Here is a 21,085-nt window from a genome sequence, read left to right as displayed (position 1 = left end):
GGGGAGTTTTGTCTGTGCCAAACTGGGTTGCATCTACTGGCTTTTGAAGGGCATTCTGCTCAGAGGTATTGGTATCTCAATACCAGGCCAAGCAACCAGTCAGCACATCTTCTATAGAAATTTGCCAAAGTTTCCAATGTCATAAAGACCTTGTGCAAACTCCTGAGGAAGTAGAGCCGTTGATGTGCTTTCTTTTCAATGACATTAGTATGTTGGATTTGGAAAGGTCTTCTGAGATAGTGACTTAAATTTGCCTAACCTCTTCATATCTGATTCCTCAATGATCACTGGATAGTATACCTCTAGCTTTCCCTTCCTAAAATCTATAATCAGCTCCTTGATTTTGGTGACATTGAGTGAGGGATTGTTGTTAGTATACCTTTCAGCCAAGTTTTCAATCTTCCACCTTATGCTCACTTATCGCTCATACGTATACAACCCACTACCATGGCATCATCAGTACATTTGTAGATGGTGTTGTTGTACTGAGCCACACAGTCATAGGTGTAAAGTGAGTAGAGCAGAGTGATAAGTGCACAGTTTTGTGTGTTCAGGTATTGATGCAAATTGTGGAGGAGATATTCCCACAATCCCACTTTTGTCTTAGATTCTTACCCTCCAGGAAACAGACTGTTCACCATATCTATGGCCCTCATGATCTAATAAGTCCCCTTCTCAACCTCACACACTCCAAGGAAAACATATCTAATTTATCCAGTCTCTCAAAATAACTCAACTTCCCTGATCCTTGCATCAACTGTGCAAACCTATTTTGTACTTGGGGGGCAAATTTGGCACTTCAGTAATTAAATTAGCCAAAAAGCAAAAGGAAGAATAAAGAAAAATGGAACTAAAAATAGCAACTACATCCCAAGGCCAGACTGGGGTCATAGTTGCCAGTCTGGAATTTATGGTTACGTATAAATGGGATTAATACTGACAGTAGTGACTACCTCCCTTTCTGAATTTTTGTGATAATACTCTGTACAACAGCTTGTTTGTATCTCTGAATAAAGGAAGGGGATCTAAGAGCTCCCTAGAGACTCCAGATATCTGGTTTCAGCCTGCTCGACTCTGTGATATCACAAAATGAAGCCTCTTTACGTCAAAGTCTGCTCAGTGTGAGTGAGTTTGCTCTGACTGTACTCTTTCCAACTTTATAGCCTGATGAAAACTAAACAGCCAACTACACACAATATTCCTACAGTGACCTCACCAACATCCTGTATAACATCAAAACGATGTCCCAAATTTTTATTCAATGCCCCAACTAATGAAGGTAAGTGACCTAAATGCTCTCTTCACTCCTCTGTCTACTTGTGCTGCCATCTTTAAAGAGCTATGTCCCGCTATGTCTCTCTGCTCCATAACACTCTTTAGGGCATTGCCATTCCTGACATGGTTTGATTTATCCAAATACAACACCAAGATAACCTTCTTCACTGATCACCAGTTCTCTAGGGAATGCTACAATGGATTGATGGGTCGCATTAGTTCTTCAGATTTGATGATGCTGGAAAAGACAAGAATTTTGTGCTATGCTGAATTTCAGTTTTACAGCAAAACCTTTGAACCCTTCTGAAAGGTTATCAATCTGAAACTTTGTTTCTTTCCATAGATGTTACCTGATCTGTTTAGTTTTTCCAGGCTGTACTATATTACTTTCCTTTTCTAGTTTTAAACTTAAGCCTATGATAGCATTCAATAACTGAGCCAATTCTGATAAATTTGCTAGGAAAATGTCAGAGCAAAGTTTTGCTCATATTCATGCCCATGATTTACATCCAACCTAGTCATCGAACTTCGTCAGTGGTCACCAGAAGACTTCCTCCTTACATCAATGACTCTCAGCTCCACTACAATATATTGCTCAATCTGGGTAATGTCTATATTCTGATTCACTTTTCTATCATCTTGTAAAAATAAAAAATAAACACAAATGTTCTCATACCTGAGAATTCCCTTTACATGATCTATTAAAGTTCTAAACAATCACAAAATAAATCCTTGTAATTAGCCATATTTGGATAGTAGGTAAATAAATTTATTTTCACTATTATTCATTATCTATTTTCAAATTAAATGCACACGATTCATTTTGAAGGAATTGTAAATAAATTGCATTTTGTAATGATGACTCAGTGTTTATTTTCAAATGGTGGGGGAGATTACGAGCGTTAGTACAAGGCTGTTAGTTCGACTAGCTCTCATCTCAACGCAACGCTGTGCTTTCTTTTCCAAAACAAAATGAGATAATCCAAGAAAGAAAATTTCAAAAATATTATTTTTCAATTGTTAAAATTTCCAAGTGTTATACAGAGATTAAGATGGTCAACATCATTCAAGGTACTTATCCTTTAATTTTCCATCTGTTCAGAGGTGATTAAGAAGCCATATTCCTTACTTTACAGGACACAAGAGCTAAAGACAAAATGATTGGAATGTAATAAAACCTGAATGACAAGTTAATGACAGGCAAAGAAAAGGTCTGGCTTATAGAAATGGGAAAGGCAACAGAAACTGTGCAGGTAATGATGTTTCATTCTCATGGCGCTCTAGCAGATAGCATGATGAACCCTCGTGTGAGAGAAGTGATATAAAGCTCACCCTTGTTCACTCTACCCTCCATGTTTACACTGCAGAATTTTCAATTTCTTGCTATTTAGAATTCCACTTACCCTATGTTTTTCTTTTACTTTTTTTCGGTATTCCTCTTTATCATATTTATCCTCTTCACGTAGCCTCTCTTTGGCATTCTCCACATTTAGTCCACCTGTGTCAACATCTTCATCATTGTTCATTTTGATTTTTTGCTGGGGTGGCCACTGTTGAACTACCTAGATAGTAAAAATGATGAACTGTTGGTGGTACGAATTGTAGAGTGATGCTGACAGATATTTGATAATTTTTCTAAACCACTATAAAAAACAACTTGTTCTAACAGCATCCAAAACACAAAGTCATATGCACAATACCTTTACCTTTCTTCAAAAAGTGCAAAACCAACATCTTAAATTCAGCTTTAATTGTTCAAATTCAAAGTCCAAACAAAACCACAGACATTTTGTTCAGATTTTAGGCCACTGCTAAACAAACAAGGACTTTTAAAAACATTTAAGCAGCAAAGCGTTATTCAAGAAATTCCCCAAAAAAATCAAAACAATGGTTCCATGTCATATTGAATTTTAAATTGGGTATTATTATAGTCTAATAACTTAAACCTTGATCAAAAATGGCCTGAAACTTCAGAATTGAATCATCCAAAAGAGTAGAGGATTGATGTCCCTGGCATACCTATGACCAGAAGACACAATCTTAAAATAAGGTATCAACTATTTAGAATGGAAATAATATGAAATATTGTCACTCTGTGACTGGTGATCCTTTGAAATTCACTATTTAAGAACTTGTGGAGACTCAGTTACCAAGTATATTCAAGGCAGAAATTCAAAGACATTTGGATATTTAAGGAATAAAAGGATATAGGATGAAAGCAGGAAAGAGATTCAAAAGTATCAGCCATGATTTTACTAAATATAATTAGACCATAGGAGCAGAAGTCAGTCATTTGGCCCATCAAGTCCATGCTATCATGAGCTGATCCATTCTCCCACTCACCCCCACTCCTCAGCCTTCTACCCATAACTTTTGAATGAATCCATGATTATTCAGATAGATATCAAACTCTACCTTAAATATACCCAATGACCTAGTGACCTAGCCTCCAAAGCCGCCCATGGCAGCAAATTCCAGAGGATCACAACTCTTTGGCTAAAGAAATTCCTGCTCATCTGTTTAAACTGGCCACCTTTCTATCCTAAAGTTGTGTCCTCATGTCCTGGACTTCCCTACCATGGGAAACAACTTTGCCGCATCTACCGTATTTTCACTCATATTATGTGCAAACACATTATAACATGGATGAAATCCCAATGGCCTTTGACATCCCCATTGCAAGAATTGTGGCTGCTTCTGGAACAAAATCTGTGTCCATAACCACAACCGGATATGAAAGGTCATGCTTTATTGTAGTCCTTGGCTGCACTGCAACTGGCGCTAAATTGAAGCCAATCATATTTAAAAGAGTAATATTGCAGTGAGAAAAACTGCCTAATACTGTGATCGTTCACTGTAACCAGAAAGGTTGGATGGACTCCAACATTATGAAACTGTGGGTGGAAAGGTGTTGCAGGCCTAGACCAGGGAGTTTTTTTTTCCAAAGAAATTGTTACTCATATTTGATTCAATGGCAGCTCACAAAGAGAATTCAACACAAAAAAACTATAAATTTTGTTGGAACCCACACTGACTGCAATTCTGGGTGAGTTGACATGTAAACTGCAGCCACTTGATATTTTCAGTAATTATCCATTCAAGACATTCATCAGATCAAAATGGGAGTAATGGATGCTGAACGATACTCACGAATTCACCCCAGCCAGACGGTTGAAAGAGCAAGGTGTACTGAAGTTTGCAAATGGGTTGCCAGAACAGAAACTATCCACAGTGGATTCAGAAAAGCTGGCATAGTTTTTAATGCTGATGGTGATTCCACCACTGATGACGAGAGCAGTGATGTATCAGTATTGACCACAGTTAAAGAAGAACGCTTGCAGGCAGTCCTAACGTATTTTAATGAAGAGGGTGAACAATCCGACTTTGAAGGATTTGAAGAGGTTACGCATGATGATGAACAAGACTAACACAGGTAGATGTGTGGTAACCTTTAATGTCTGTTCAGTAATTGTTACCGTTTGTCAGGAGTTTGTACATTCTCCTTATGTGCTCTGGTTTCCTCCAACCCACCAAGATGTACATCGGTTTGTAGGTTAATTTGGTGTATTTTCAGTTGCTGTTTGTTTTTTTTTACCTTAACATGTTTGTCCAGCTTTTTAATTTATTATTTAAGACGTTAGATGGTTATTTTAAATTTAAACAATTTAAAAAAAAATCAATTTAATGTAGAATTAAGTTCACTTTTTTATTCAACATGTGAAAAAAATTCTTGTGCACCGCACACATGCATATTCATGCAGTGATTAATCTGGTTTATTAACAACACATATAACACACACATTATAAGCGTAAAAATATGGTCCAGCCTTTTCCACATTCATTCTTCTGAGCAAGCCCAGCACAAAGAGACAAATAATGACATTTTGTTTCTATTTTTTTTATGATTTATTTGTACGGTTAACTGAAACTCACCTCTCCTTTTTCATCAAAAGTGATTTTTGTGTTCACTTTAATTTTTTTCTTCAAGACTTTCTTTGCTTCTTTGACTTTGGTTTGCTTCATTGGAGTTTTCTTCAATTCTTCTTTTTCATGTATCTATGAAATAAAAAGATTAGTACTTATTAAGTTAAATTTTATTGTTTTAATCTAAGATACTTATCAAACTAACTAATTACAAGTTAAAACTATTTCTATTTAATTATATACCTTGAACTGCTGGAGAAAGACTGCAGAAACTGGAAACTTGAGCAATCAAAGAATTGCTACAGGAGCTCAGCAGGTCAAACAACATGAATGGATAGAAATGATCAGTCAATATTTTGGATCTGGACTCTTTTCCAAGACAAAAGATAGCATGATATCGAGTATGTATTTGTGCATGGATGTCTGTTTATTTATCTATTCTCCATGCAAATCAATATGGAGCACTCTAAGATATCCAAGGAGGGTCAGTACAGGTAACATTTGATGCGGAATGTCATGACCACATTGAATTTAACCTTGAAGGTCATATGAAATTCAAAAGTGTTTTTTAACCAGCTTGTACTGACTTGCATTACTGTTTACTATAATTGTGGTAACATTTGATGCTGAATGTCATGACCACAAAGTTCAAAAATCTGGCATGTTTTCAAGTAATATATACTGCTCAGATTTGGAAATAGGATGAGATATTATTGCTCAAGTTTTTATAATAGGTACATTCCACAAAGCACCAAGAATATGCCATTGGTATCACTATCAAGATGTCAAGAACCAAAGATTGTGAGTACTCCAACAAATAAGCAGCTTTTATTGGTAATGCCTCCTTCAAATAGAGAAATATCAAAGAAATTAAAGTGCCACTTGTGGCTTCAACTGACGTGTTATTGTCTCCCTTGACACCAGGCTTGAAAGCAACAATCATTGCAAAGAAATTTCAAATACATACAAAATGTTTGGTTTGGATTCAGTTTATAACCTTTTTCATGGAACATGGCAATTTTCAAGTGGCACCATTACAAGTTGGGACATATTAATAAACAACAAACGCACACCAATCCTTTGAGTGAATTGAATCAAAAGAAATTACATCTTTATCAATACCACAATTTTAATTCACTTCCAAATCTCAAACAGAAATTTAAAAAAGAGGCAAACATAAGTGCTATTGAAAGAAATACATGTTGCAGCTACATAAACTTTGGTCAGGCCACAGTTAAAGTACCTTGTGCAATTCTAGTCGCTCTATTACAGAGGTTTTCTTTTAATATATGGAATATAAAATGAATTGCTAGAACTATAGGAATTATTCTAAAATCTTGTTCTGAAGTATAGGTGTAAATCAAGACCATCTCTTCTTCTACTAAAGTAACAGAAGGACTCCAATTTGGCCCTCCTTGACTGCCTAAAGGTAACTGCTTTAACAATTGTAGCTCATAAATCTAAATATTAAACACGCAAGTAAATATGATAAAACCCTGGAAACATTGGAAATATGCAATAAAAATAAAAGCTGGAAACACTCAGGACAGGCAACAACTGTGTTAAGTGAAAATGAGCGAACCTTTCAAGTTGAAGAGTGAAAAACAATTTTCAGTTGTGGGTAAGGTTGGAGAAAGAATGGATTAGATTAAGAGAATATCTGAAGTAGGGCAAGAAGAGATCCAATGTTAATGGAAGCAATTATAGGGTGATTACATTTCTTTGTCAGTCTTACATGTTGATCATTGCAGGATTATGGGACACTATCGCAGATACAGCAGAAAAGGTCCATTTAGGGACAAACAGAGAAACTGAGGAACTTAAAGTTGGAAAACATTATATCAAATCCAAAAGGCTGCAGTGCGCCATGTCGACTGAAACATTGTTCCCCTAATTTCCATTGGCCCCCCTTTGTAAATGTGCAGGAGGCCACAGACAGATGGGTCACAGTGCAAACAGAATTAAAGTGAAGGCCACAGGAAATGAAGATCCTTTCTACTGACTGAAATCAGGTGTCCTGCGATGTGATTACCCAAACTTCAATTGGTTTCTCCAATGAAGAGGAGTTGAAAACATAAGGACAGATTTTAAGGTAAATGACAGAGATTACAGATGCTGGAAAACTGGAGTAACGCACAAAATGTTGGAGGAACTAAGCAAGACAAGCAGCATCCATGGAAGACAACAGTCAACATTTCAGGGTGAAATGCTTTGTCAAGAATAGAAACAAGTGGGAAGAGGCTCAATTTAAAAGGTAGTGAGCACAGAGTGGCTGGTGGTGTGTGAATACAGATGGGGAAAGGAGGGAGAAATGGCGACAAAGCTTGGAGGCTGCCTCGTCCTCCATCCACCTCTTAGTTTCTTATTCTTCCTCCCCATTTCTTCCCCTTTACAAATCATCTGTGCTCCTCCTCTACCCTTTTATTTGAGCCTTTGTCTGATTCTTGCTACTCTTAAAGAAAGGTTTCAGCTGGAGACATTATCTATTGCCTTCTGTGGAGGATGCCTCATCCATTAGGTTCCTCCTGCATTGAGTGTGCTACTGAAGATTTTTTTTAAAAAAAAAGGATTTTGGTGTGTTACGGGTTATATTATATTATACATAAAAAGGTTTTTAAAAGAGATTGATTGTGGGGGTTTAGTGTAGGTCACTTCACAAACAGATACTTACACCACATCTCATTTAAAATGCAGGAGCTTTGCTGAAGCCAGACATTCAGGCACCAGTGGCTTTGCAAAAGACAATGGAACTGCTTTGGAAGAGACTTCAAAAGTGGGAGGGACTCTGGTTTTTACAACCAGAGAGAAGGAAAGTAAACAGGATTCTTCTGAGAGAGAGAGAGAGAGAGAGAAAAAAAGAGAGAGAGAGAGAGAGAAGAGAGAGAGAGAGAGAAAGAGAGAGAGAGAGAGAAAGAGAGAGAGAGAGAGAGAAGAGAGAGAGAGAAAGAGAGGGAGAAGAGAGAGAAGAGAGAGAAAGAGAGAGAGAGAAAAAGAGAGAGAGAAAGAGAGAGAGAAAGAGAGAGAGAAAGAGAGAGAGAAGAGAGAGAGAGAAGAGAGAGAGAGACAGAGAGGGAGAAGAGAGAGAAGAGAGAGAGAGATAGAGAGAGAGGGGGGAGGGCAGTGCTGCAGTAGCTTTTTTTTCCAAATTTTACTAAATTTTTTGCATCATTAAAGGAAAAAAAATTAATAAAATATCCATAGTCAATGATACAAAAACAAACTTTTATATTTTTCTCCCCATCTCCCCTCCCACCCAAAAGTAAGAAAAGGAGAGAAAAGAAAGAAATACCTACTATTTAATATACAATAACATTAGCATATACAATCATTAATTGTTATTAAAAATGACTAATTAAAAAGAGTGGATAAGATAGAAGAGGTGGACAGAAAACTATCTTTAAAATCCATATATGGCTTCTAAATACTATAAAAATTTTCAACTCGATTCCTTAAACTATATGTAATTTTTTCCAAAGTATACAATTTTGCATCTCATTATACCATCTACTTAATAACACTTCTCTATCATCTTTCCATGATATTGCTATACATTTCTTTGCAGTTGCTATTGCAATACTTAAATTTTTTTATTGATATTTGCCCAATTTCAATTTTATATCCTTTTCATAAATATCTCCAAGTAAAAATATTCTTGGATCCTTTGGTATCTTTATCTTCATAATTTGCCCTAATAATAAGCTCAGTTCATCCCAAAACCTTTACACTTTTTCACAAGACCACACTGAATGCAAAAAAGTCCCTATTTCTTTCACACATTGAAAACACTTATTTGAATAATAAAGATTAAGTCCATTTAACTTATGTGGAGTATAATACAATTGATGAAGAAAATTATATTGAACCATTTGATATCTAACATTTACTGTATTCGTAACACTTTCATAACATAATTTTGACCAAATCTTCTCCTGAATTTGTATATTTAAATCTTTCTCCCATTCCATTTTTGATTTATATAAATCTTTTTTCTTTGCAATCTCTTGAAATTTTATATACATAATGGTAATAAATTTCTAAACAACAAATGTATCTGCTATTATATCTTCAAATTGGCTTTGTTTAGGGAGTCTCAAATCTGCGCCCACTCTCTTTTTCAAATATGAATTGATAATACGCAAACATCGTATTATTATGTATATTATATTTATCTTTTAATTGATCAAAAATTATGAAAAAAGATCTTAAGAAAAAATCTTTTATTCTCTGCATCCCTTAACAATACCAATTATCCAATAAAGAATTATTCAAAGTGAAGGAATAAGTTGATTTTGTTTTAACAACATTTTAGATAATTGATCATTTTTAATCCCTCTCTCCATATGAATCCCATTCCATATTTTCAATATATGTTTTAAATTTGTTATTTCCGTTTTCCTTTAAACAATTCACTGTTCCATTTATACAAAATTTGTTCTGGGGTGCTTTCTCTAATTTTATTCATTTCAATCTTCTCACCCATTTGATAACAGGAAGACAAAAATCTTAATTGAGCTGCTTTATAATAATTTTTTTAATTTGGTGATCTTAGTCCTCCCTGATCAGATTTCCATGTTAATTTTTCAAGACCAATTCTTGACATTTTATCTTTCCAAATAAATTCTCGTATAATTTTATTCAAACTCTGAAAAAATATTTCTGGCACATGAATGGGTAATGATTGAAATAAATATTGTATTCTTGGAAAAATATTCATCTTAATACAATTCATCTATCCTATTAACGCTATTGGTAAATCTTTCCATCTTCTCAGATCATCTATCTTTTTTAATAATGGTGAATAATTTAACTTAAATAAATTATTTATATTTCTATCAATTTTTATTTCCAAATATTTAATTGCTTCATTTTGCCACTTAAATGTTGTCAGTCTCTTACATTGTGAATAATCCATATTAACCATAGACATCGCCTCACTTTTATCAACATTAACTTTATAACCCGATATTAATCCATATTCTATTAATCTCATTCAATTTGATTCAATGATATTTCTGGTCTTGTTAAATATACTACAACATCATCCACAAACAAACTAATTTTATGCTCTTTATTACCTATCTCAAATCCCTTAATTTCTTTATCACTTGTCGCAGCCTCCATCAAGGGATCAGGTGACAGGTTGAAAAAAATTAGGAATCAAATTTGTAAAAACTTAAATTCACCAGCATTGATATGCTGTGGCGATTTATTACATTAAAAGTTCACTTAAATCTGAATTTACCAACATTCCCCTTTTCTGATGTGGTTAATGGACACATAATGGGGAACCATCACATTTTATGTTCCCTAACATCATATATTTTAAGATACCTGTGGTCTGTGAAGAAGAAATTGATCAACTTCTTGATTCGGAATTTATTTTCATGAACGTCATTAAATTTGTTTTGTGGCAGCATTTTGGGTACAAATAATACAATGAATTATTTTTTTTAAAATAAATTAGTACCAAAGAAAAGAAAGTGAGGATATGTTCTTTGGTTCATTGTCCATTTAGAAATTTGATGGCAGAGGGGAAGAAGCTATTTTTGTACTGTTGGGTATTCAACTTCAGGCTCCTGTACTTCCTTCCTAATGATAGACATGAGAAGAGTGGTGAGGGACCTATAAGTCTTGATAAGGGTCATGTGCCCATGATGAGTGGGATTGAGATACGTTTTTGGAATGTATTTGCTGTGGTGGGTTGGGACAAATATGGACTTTGGGTATGCATATGTACATGAATGGCTTTGTTTATTGGATTTTGTGAGTCTGTGAAAGCTAAAATAAAATATTTTTTAAAAAAAGAGTGGTGAGGGACCTTATAGAGGGTGCTTACTTGAGACCACTTCTTGTAGTTGTACTCAATGGAGTAGACTGTTGCCCATGATGGCACTAGTTGAGCTCACAATTCTCTGTAGACTTTTCCTGTCTTGTGCATTGGAACCAAAGTACCAGACAGTGAAGCAACCAGTCAAAATGCTCTCCACAGTACACCTGTAGAAATTTGCAAGAGTCTTTGGTGGCATACCATATCTCCTCCAAAACTACTGCTGCCAGGCAAGCCTTTTTCATGATTGCATATACTTGGAGGCCCCAGGATAGATATTTAGAGATGCTGACACCCAGGAATTTGGAGTTCTTAACCCCTTCCATTGTTGACCCCTCAATGAAGATTGGTTTATGTTAACCTGATTTCCCCATTCTGAAGTCCACAATCAATTTCTTAGTTTTGCTAAGGTTAAATGCAAGATTGTTGTTGTGACACCATTCAACTAGCTGATCTATCTCACGCCTGAACGCTTCCTCATTGGTGTCTGTGATTCTGGTGACATCGACAAATTTGTAAGTGGTATTTGAATTGTGCCTAGCCGCAAAGTCATGGGAGAAGTGCAAGAAGAGCAGTGAGCTAAGCACACATCCTTGAGGTGCACCTGTGCTGATTGTCAATGAGGAGGGGACATCGTTTCAATTCATACTGACTGTAGTCTTCCAATAAAGAAGTCAAGAAGTGAAACACGATAGGCTGCAGATGCTGTGATTATAGTAAAAAACAACAAAATGCTGGAGGAACTCAACTGGTCTTTTCAGCATCTATAGGAGACAAAGATATTTTTCTGATTTTTCGGGCCTGAGCCCTTCTTCAAGGGAAATGAAAAAGCAAAGCAGGATGTATCAGAAAGTGTCAAAATTCAAAAAAATGGGGAAGAATCCAGACCAACAAAAAGTGTTCATTTAATGTGATAAGGGATGAGGTAGAATTGATCAAGTCTGTGTGAAAGGAGACAGGGGATGGAGAGATGACAAAGGTAGAAGGGGATGGGGGTTTAAATGAAAGACAGAAGTCAATATTAATGCCATCTGGTTGGAGGGTGCCTAGTCAGAAGTTGAGGTGTTGTTCCTCCAGTTTATGGGTGATCTCACTCAGGCAGTACAAGTCCAAGGACAGACATATCAAGGGAATGGGATGGAGATTTGTAATGGGTGGCAAATGGGAGATCCACGCTATTGCGTAAGACAGAGTCAAGGTGCTCAACAAAGCAATCTTCTAATCTGTGTCCAGTCTCTCCAATGTAGAGAAGACCACAAAAAGCAGATTCACAAGTAAAATGCTGCTTCACTTGGAAGGACTTTTCTGGGCCCCAAATGGTGCTGAGGGAGGAGGAATGGGTGCAAGTGGAGCATCTCCTGCAGTCACAGGACTTTCAATTTCTTTTCTGGATTGCAACCCATTGTTATTTGATACTATTGTGGTCATGTACTGACCTTCATCAGGAGCAGTGCCAGCCGCTGATGACATAAGCAATGCAAACAAATGGGACTAACTTGGGTAGATAACGGCCAGCATGGGTAAGCAAGACTGAAAAGTCTGTAAATCAGATCTGAAATTCTAGTGTATCTTCAAGTACTGTCCACAATTAATTACAGTACAACTCCTATCATCCGAAAGATCAGGACCGGGCCTATGTTGGATAAAAAAGTTTTTTCAGAGAACTGGTCATTTACAAAAAAACAACCCAGTAGCAACAGCAAATCACTTGTATCGAAGTTTAAACAACAATCAGCAACAAGGGAAGGCTTTTAAAGCTTTAAAATAATGCTTAATTCTCACCAAAAGAATGCTGACAGCAGCTGATCACCAAGACCTCCCAAACGCCACCAATCCCCAACAAAGACCCAATGCCACCGCTGATCCCCAGAAAGGCTTCCTGGGCCACAATGGCGAGTCGGGAGGCTTCTGTCTCCCCAGTCATAGGAGCTCCCAACCCCGATGCCAGAGTCTTGATTCTGAATCCTCTCCTTCTAGGCCTACCACTCGTGCTCACCGGGCAGTCCGGTGTGCGTGTGCAGTAATAGGCCAAGGGGAGGGTTCAGGATCCGCGTCAGGGAGCTCCGCTGTGAGGAAAGGGGTGAGGGAGAGGAGGGAGGGAACGCCACTGAGCCAGAGGTCCCGCTCCTGCCCACGAGGCTGCTCTCCTTGATGACTGCTTGCAGCTGGGAGACAACGGCATGCAGTTTGAGAGGGAGAGTTGAAGAGAAAAGTCAATTGCGGAAGGTAAAGAAGAAATGGAAAGGGAGAAGGGAGGGAGTTACCTGAAACTAGGACAATCGTCCTTCTAATTTCATATCAGGTAAATTATTTTTCAACCTGTGAGGTCAGTTCAGCTCCAAAAATTTTTTGGATTACTGAGGATTTCTGATTTGTTCCAGATAACCTCATTTATCTGAATTTTTTTTTTAAATAAAAAATTTTTCAGATAGTCAGAGTTGTACTGTATTTCCAATTTACATTCAAGAAGTGCTGATGATCGAGTGCGTCTTAAACTCTAAGCAGTGATTAAAGATAACTTGAATTTTACAATATAACTGCCCAACAAAAGTGGAAAAGAATATATACATCAGGAAAACTTACAACTGCTTTCCAAAATGCTGTTGGTTTTGTATTTTCAAGCACCAGAGCCTAGATGTATTATTTACAAATAATATGGATCATTTGTTTCAATTTAAATCAAAACCACAGAAAATGCAAATTGAAGTGGCAGTATATTAGAGGACAACCATCTAGTTTTCATTATTGTTGTCATTAACGTCAGATTTGAAATAGGAAGTCAGCAAAACACTGGAAGTTCATAAGTAAATGGCAATTTTAAATCGACTGCTTGCCACATCATTCACCAATTTTGTATGCTGCACAGAGAAGGCAACAGATATGCAAGTCACAATTCTTCCCTCATTTTCATTTTAATAGCAAGTTTCTGAATTCAATGACTGCTTGAACATCTGGATACAGGTTATCTTTCTGCAATATCAAAATGGAATCACAAGTTGACTATAAATCATCAGAAAATAAAACCCTTAGCAAATAAACTGAATAAATTCCAAACCATAGAGTTGAAATGAATAAAACTATTCCCTATCTTTGGACTCATTTGCTGTACTTCAGCATGAACTTGTACAGTTTGATTTCATAATTTGCGTCTTTCAGAACAAGAAAAAAGGAAATTCAGTTCCCAGGGGTCAGAGAGAGAAGGAGCAGCTTAAAGAGATTTTTTTAAATTTAGACATACAGGTCATTTCGGCCCAGGTGTCCATATTGCCCAGTTTTTTACACCCAATTAACCTACACCTCCGGTACATTTTGAATGGTGGGAGGAAACCGGAGCCCCCAGGGAAAACCTATGCAGACATAGAGAGAACTTACAAACTCTTTATAGACAGTGCCGGATTCGAACCACGGTCCTGCTCGCTGGCGCTGTAAAGGCGTTGTGCTAATGGCTATGCCAACCGTGCCATCTTTAAAAGGTAATTCTTGTTGCTTAGCTAACTAGCAGCTACCAATTTTAAAAAAAGGCAAGATTAAGTGCAGCTCTCAGTGTAAAAGTGGAACATTGAAACTTGGCTTGAGAAGCTTCAGTGAGTAGAGGCATCAGGGTTACAGTCAGTGCAAATGAGAGGGTTGTCCAGTGCTCCTCCTTTTGGAGGTGGGAAATCAAGGAAACTTCCAGTGTTACCTGCCTCTCCTAACTAATCAGATCAAGGAGCTGAAGTTGCTGCTGGATATAAAGCGGATCATTTGGGATGCAGAAGACACTGTAGATAAGAGCTAAAGTGAACACAAGATTTGAATGAAATTCAATGTCCACGATGCACAAGTTTTGAATACCGATTTGTGCAGGGGTTCTCAATGGCTTCCATTTGAGGGGCTTCATTCCCCTTTGCACTCACTAAATTGAATAAACAAATGACGAATCCAATAATTAAACATTCAATAGGAATATGGTTTCAATTTCATAAATTTTTTTGGATTGATCAAATTTAGCTTGTCAAGTTCTATTCTATCTAATTTTTTTCTTCCAACCATCTAGAATTGATCAGGCTTTTCTTTTATGGAATATGAAGGGAATACTATGTTTTCATTATTTATTTATAGATAACTGTCCCATGTCTTTTGAGCAGTTGTCTAATAAATATCATTTGCCTAGATTTTTTTCATATATCTACAGATTAGGAACTTTATAAAAATGTTATTTTGTCTACTTTTCTGATACCATATCAGATTGGTTAACAATAAAATTTCATATTTAAACCCTTTTCAGAAGAGTTTAATATCAACATTTTATGATTTGATCCAGAAAACACATCCAATGATTTCTAACAAAATTAAGAATGAATCGGAAAAAGAACTTAAGATATCTTCACATATAGGGACAAGGGATAAAATTCTCAAATTAGTTAACACTTCTTCAATGTATGCTTGTCACTCTTTGATACAGTTTAAGGTGGTTCATAAGGCCCATGAGTTCAAGGACAAGCTTGCTCATTTTTATTCCCATATAAACCCTGGCAGATGTCATTCTGAGATAGCTTCTCTGACACATATGTTTTGGTCCTGTCTTTCCCTGAAAAAAATATTGGAAAAATATTTTTGATATTATATCAGCAGCTTGGTCATTGACCTATAACCTCATCCTATTACTGCACTTGGTGGACTACCAGTTTCTGACTCTGGCCACTTATAAGCTTCAGCTTGTTGTGTGATTGAATTTATTATTTTAATAGCCAGGAGATCCATTCTACTCAAATGGAAAGGCCCTAAACCATCTACTACATTTCAATGGTTTTCCCAAACTATAAATTTAGAAAAAATTAGAAGTGGTACTATTGACCTTTCAGGTAAATTTGAAGAAACATGGAGGCCATTTATTCAACATTTTCATATGATGTAAGTTGATCCTTTTCAATTTTATTTTGTGGAGCAGAATTAACCACAAAATAATTGTTTAACCACTGAAACATGGTAGCCCAGCTTTTGTTTTCTTTTTTGTTTTGTTTCTTAGTTAGGGGGATAGTTTTGTAATAAAATTTGATTCATCTTCATGTTTGGCCTTTAAGAGTTTGGAAGGCTCAGTTTACATATATTGCTCAATGTCTGTGTTTGTGTATGTCAATCAATGTTAATGCAATCCCGATCTTTCTACATCATTCTTATGTTTATTAATCTGAAACAATAAAAAGATTGAAAAAAAGAGCTATAGTGAAGTGGTCTCACCGAAAGTTCAGGCAGGGAGTCACTGGGTGACCATCCAGAAAGGTAGAGGGTGTTGCCTGAGTGCAGGAATCCCCTGTATCCATTCCCCTCAATAACTTGTACTGTTTTCGATATTGTTGAGGAGGAAACCCTCACAGAAGGAAGTCACACCAACCACATTTCTGACACAGAGTCTGACTCTGAGGCTCTGAAGGGAATGGGAGAGAAAAGGAAAGCAATAGTTATGTGAACTCTAAAGTCAGAGGGACCGACAGGAGACTAGACAAGAGTGAGCCATGGATGGTCTGTTGCCTCCCAGGTCAGGGACATCTCAGTTCGAGCCAACAGTACTCTTAACCCTTTAGACTCTGGCCATTTTTAACCTTTCATAATATATACTCTGGATTGGGCCCATGGGTAAATTACAGTATGAACCAGCTGGTGATTGGGTACAAAACCAGTCCCAGAAAATAAATATAGGCTCTTGTTGGTAGTCGCTGTAAACAGGGGCATGGAATCCAAAGGGTTAAAAAGGGCAAGAAGCCAGGAGCCATGGTATATGTTGGTACCAGTGATGTAGGTCTGGAGTGGGATGAGGTTCTGCAAAATGGATATAGGGAGTTAAGACAAAGTAGGAGGTACTGCTTAGGTAGCAGTAGTTAGGCTCTTCTCCCTGAAACATTTCTCATTCAAACACCTTTCATTCTAACCAAAATGTCTTAAACATTGCCCCTTCAATATTTAGTATTAGAGCTGTATTGCATTTTGAAATGGTGGTGACTGGAGGTGTTTAAACAATAAAAATGGTAAAGAAGGCAAAATGGAAGAAGAGATAGCCCTCTGACTATAGTCTGAGTTTCATACACTCACAGGATACAACACAAGATGTAACTGCAGCAGTAAAAAAAAGTAAACAAAAAATTAAATTGACTCTTGAAAAGGTTCTACAAATGATTTCAGCAGTTGACAAGCGTGTGGAAACTGTTGAGAATGGTTTGAGTCTGTTAATGAACATAAAGATATTTTAGAAACTTGATGTGCCAAAATGTGTACAAGCAACTCCAAATTAGCCTCAGGGGTGGTTGATTTGGAGAGCAGAAGCAGGTGACAGAACTTACGGATCTTGGGCATAAAAGAAGATAGGGAAATGGTTAGTTGACTGACTTATTTTCAAATCTACACATGGAGGTGTTTGGAAGAGATTTTTTTTTGATACTAAGTCCAAGCTTGACAGGCCACATAGGTCTCTAGTTTCCAGGCATCATTCACGTTCGGTAATTCTCCAATTTCATTATTACCCGAAGAAGAATCATGTTATTCGTGAAGCTCATCAGAAAAGAAATTTGAACCTCCAGGGTCAACAAATTTGACTCATTGAACATTTTTGCCCTGAAATTAGGGACATGCAGAAAGAATACACAGAAATCACGATTAAGCTATACAAGAAAGGATTTAAGCCTACTTTGCTATATCCAGCTTGCCTCCAGATCAGTTTGGAAAGAGGTCACAAGAATTTTGTTTATTGATTTTTTATTTATATACATTGTGTCTGTGTGTGTGTGTGTGTGTGTGTGTGTGTGTGTGTGTGTGTGTGTGTGTGTGTGTGTGTGTGTGTGTGTGTGTGTGTGTAAAATACAAAGATTTTCTGTACCGATACAAAGTCATTACAATGTGTCCTAAAAATAAAAATAAACATCGCAACTAATGATAAACAGATGCCACATCAAATAAAGCTGCAATGGGATGAGGTTGAATAGTAACCGAGAAAATACAGGAAAAGCATTAAATTTTTCCTTCCAATGCTAATGCTGATTAGGACCAAAACATATGAAATAAGGAAGCAACCCCATCACAACATCTGAAACATAAAGGGTTGATAGTCGGAAAAATCTCAGCTAATTTATCTTTTTTACTTTCTTGAATTGAAAAAGTGAATGATGTGCACAAATGGAAGAGGAATGGGCCAATTTTAAACACTTGGTCCATATATCCTTGGAAAAAATAGTTTACAAGTCACCTTTCCAAGCACTCTTAATATTAATCATAGAAATGCAACACATTTTAGAAATTAATCCCTAAATGAATCCTACTAACAGAGACAGATACACACCAGCTACGGGTGAGAGTGCAGGCCATTATAGCCTACAAAGCAAAGGGGAAGACTATAGATGGGTGCAATGCTTCACTACCAAGTGAGCTGAACAGCTTCTATGCCTGCTTTAAAAAGAATCACCAAACAATGCCTATTAGAAACCCTGAAACAACTATGATATCTGTCTCCGAGGGCAATGTCAAAACATCATTCAAGAGGGCAAACCCTCACTAGGCATCAGGCTCTGATGGCTTACCCGGCAGGGTACTGAAAATCTGTGCCAACCAACTAGCCGGAGAGTTCACAGACATTTTCAACCTCTCATTGTGGTAATCAAAGGTTCCCACCAGATTCAATGACTAGAGGCACTTGCCTCTAGTATGATGAAATACTTCAAGAGGCTGGTCATGGCCAGAATTAACTTGTATCTAAATAAAGTTCTGGATCCACTGCAATTTACCTATCGTCATAATCGCTCCACAGCAGATACAATATTGCTGGCTCTCCACTCAGCTCTGGATCACTTCGAAAATTGCAATTCATACATACAGCTGCTCTTCATAGACTAAGCTCAGCCTTCAATACCATTAGTCACTCAGTGTTGGTCAAGAAGCTACAAATTCTAGGCCTCTGTACCCCACTCTGTAACTGGATCCTTGACTTCCTCATTGGAAGGCCACAGTCAGGACTTTCCATTTACAAAGAGGCATTGGTGTTTTAATTCTACCTTACTCTTGGATAATGATTTTTTTAATTTTATGGAAGAGCAAATTAAGTTTTTCTCTAATACAAATTCTTCTCCAACAGTTTCTAACCTGATTGTCTGGGACACCATGAAAGCACATCTTAGAGGGAAAATCATTTCTTATACAACTAAAATAAAGAGAACTAATAAGGAAAGACTAGATTTAATCAATCAGATTAAACAAATTGATTTACAGTATACACAAGTTAAAAACCTTGATTTAAATAAAGAGGAACTTAAAACTACATTTGATCTTGTTTCTATTTATCCCATGGAACACAACTTTTGAGGAGGAAAACTCAGTTCTACATCCATGGTGAAAATCCAATAAGTTTTTAGTAAATCAATTGCAAGGAATGACTGCTAAGAGACAAATTAATAAAATTCAGATGGAAGATGGTACGGATCCCATTGTTCATTCTAAAATAAATGATACCTTTAAAGAATTCTATTCCAGATCATATACTTTTGAATCCAATAATGTTAATAGTTCAATGGTGGACTTTTTAGACTGCCTTAACTTTTCCTACGCTTTCTCTGATTTAACATACAAATTTGGAGACACCTCTCTCTCCCTCGCTCTCTCTCTCGCTCTCTCTCTCTCTCTCTCTCTCTCTCTCTCTCTCTCTCTCTCCCTCCCTCTCTCTCTCTCTCTCTCTCTCGGAAATACCCTTTGCAATTTCTTCTTTACAATCTAGTAAATCTCCAGGACCTGATGGGAACCCTGTGGAATTTTAGAAATCCTTTTCTATTATTAATTCTTCACTCTTTATTTTTGGGGGGGAAGTGGGGGTTGGACTAATTTGAGTTGGGTTATTAATGTGTAATAATTATTGGGGAGGGTATAGTTTATTTAGATTACTGATACTGTATTGTAATTTTATTATTTTATTCTTAATTTTTTTTAATGTAATCCTATATGTTATTCATGTTATAAAATCTTAAATAAAGTTTAAAAAAAAAGAGAAATCCTTTTCTAAATTGCTTGTACCCCAATTAAGTTCTGTGATTAATGGCTCATTTAAACAAGGGAATCTTCCATCATCTTTTGATGAAGCTTGTGTTTCTCTAATCCTGAAAAGGAGGAAGGATCCACTTGAATGTGCTTCTTATAGGCCTATCTCTTTACTTAATGTCAATATGAATTATTTTGTCCAAAGTATTGGCCCATTGACTGAAGAATATTTTAACATCAATCATTTCTGAAGATCGAACTGTTTTTTTAAAAAAAAACATTATTCTTATTTCTTATTGAATATTTTATATTTATCTCCCACTCCTGTCCCTGAATGTGCTCTTTCTTTAGATGCAGATAAAGCTTACGATCAGTTGGAGTTGGGTTATCTATTTGCAACCTTGGAAAAATTTAATTTTGGGCCATGTTTTATTAAATGGATTAAATTATTACATTTATGTCCTGTTGCCTTAATTGTTACTAATTTACAGCAATCAAAACCTTTTAATCTTCAACGGAGTACTCGTAAAGACAGTCCATTACTTTTTGATTTGTTATTAGAACATCTAGCCATTGCTCTTAGTGAATGTAGAGATTTTACAGACATTCATAGGAAAGGCATTGAACACCTGGTTTTCTTATATGCAGATGACCTTGTGCTTTTTGTATCTAATCCAGGTGTTTCTTTACCAAGCATATTAGATTTGCTATTTCATAATAGTCAGTTTTCTGGGTATGTTGAATCTGCATAAAAGTGAACTTTTACCTTTAAATAATTCTATACCAAAATATTCTAATTTTCCTTTTAAGATTGTGAAGGATCAATTCACCTATCTTGGTATTATAATTACTAGGAATTATAAACATCTTTTTATGTTAAATTATTGTTTTCAAGATGGTCACCTTTATCTATTTCTATGATTGATCATATCAATTCCATTAGAATGAACATTTTACGTAAATTTTTGTATCTTTTCCAATCTATACCAATTATCATCCCCAAATCCTTTCTCGATTCACTTGATTCGCTCATATCTTCCTACATATGGCAAGGAAAACATCCCCGCT

General features: G+C 36.3%; 1 protein-coding gene across 1 annotated transcript in view; it reads right to left on the bottom strand.

Annotated features, from left to right (window-relative positions):
* Positions 1-21,085, bottom strand: part of ddx10 (DEAD (Asp-Glu-Ala-Asp) box polypeptide 10) — a 199,686-nt gene that overhangs the window by 80,451 nt on the left and 98,150 nt on the right. Inside the window, exons 14-15 of the mRNA XM_069891292.1 lie at positions 5,209-5,331; positions 2,679-2,837 (exon numbers count right to left, since the gene is read on the bottom strand). Coding sequence (XP_069747393.1) covers positions 2,679-2,837; positions 5,209-5,331 — 282 coding nt within the window. The remainder of the gene's footprint in view (positions 1-2,678; positions 2,838-5,208; positions 5,332-21,085) is intronic.

Source organism: Narcine bancroftii, chromosome 7 (assembly GCF_036971445.1).
Source record: "Narcine bancroftii isolate sNarBan1 chromosome 7, sNarBan1.hap1, whole genome shotgun sequence".
In the NCBI taxonomy this organism is placed as follows: Eukaryota; Metazoa; Chordata; class Chondrichthyes; order Torpediniformes; family Narcinidae; genus Narcine; species Narcine bancroftii.
The sequence above is the reverse complement of the archived record's forward strand: the minus strand, read 5'-3'. Positions and strand labels throughout refer to the sequence as shown.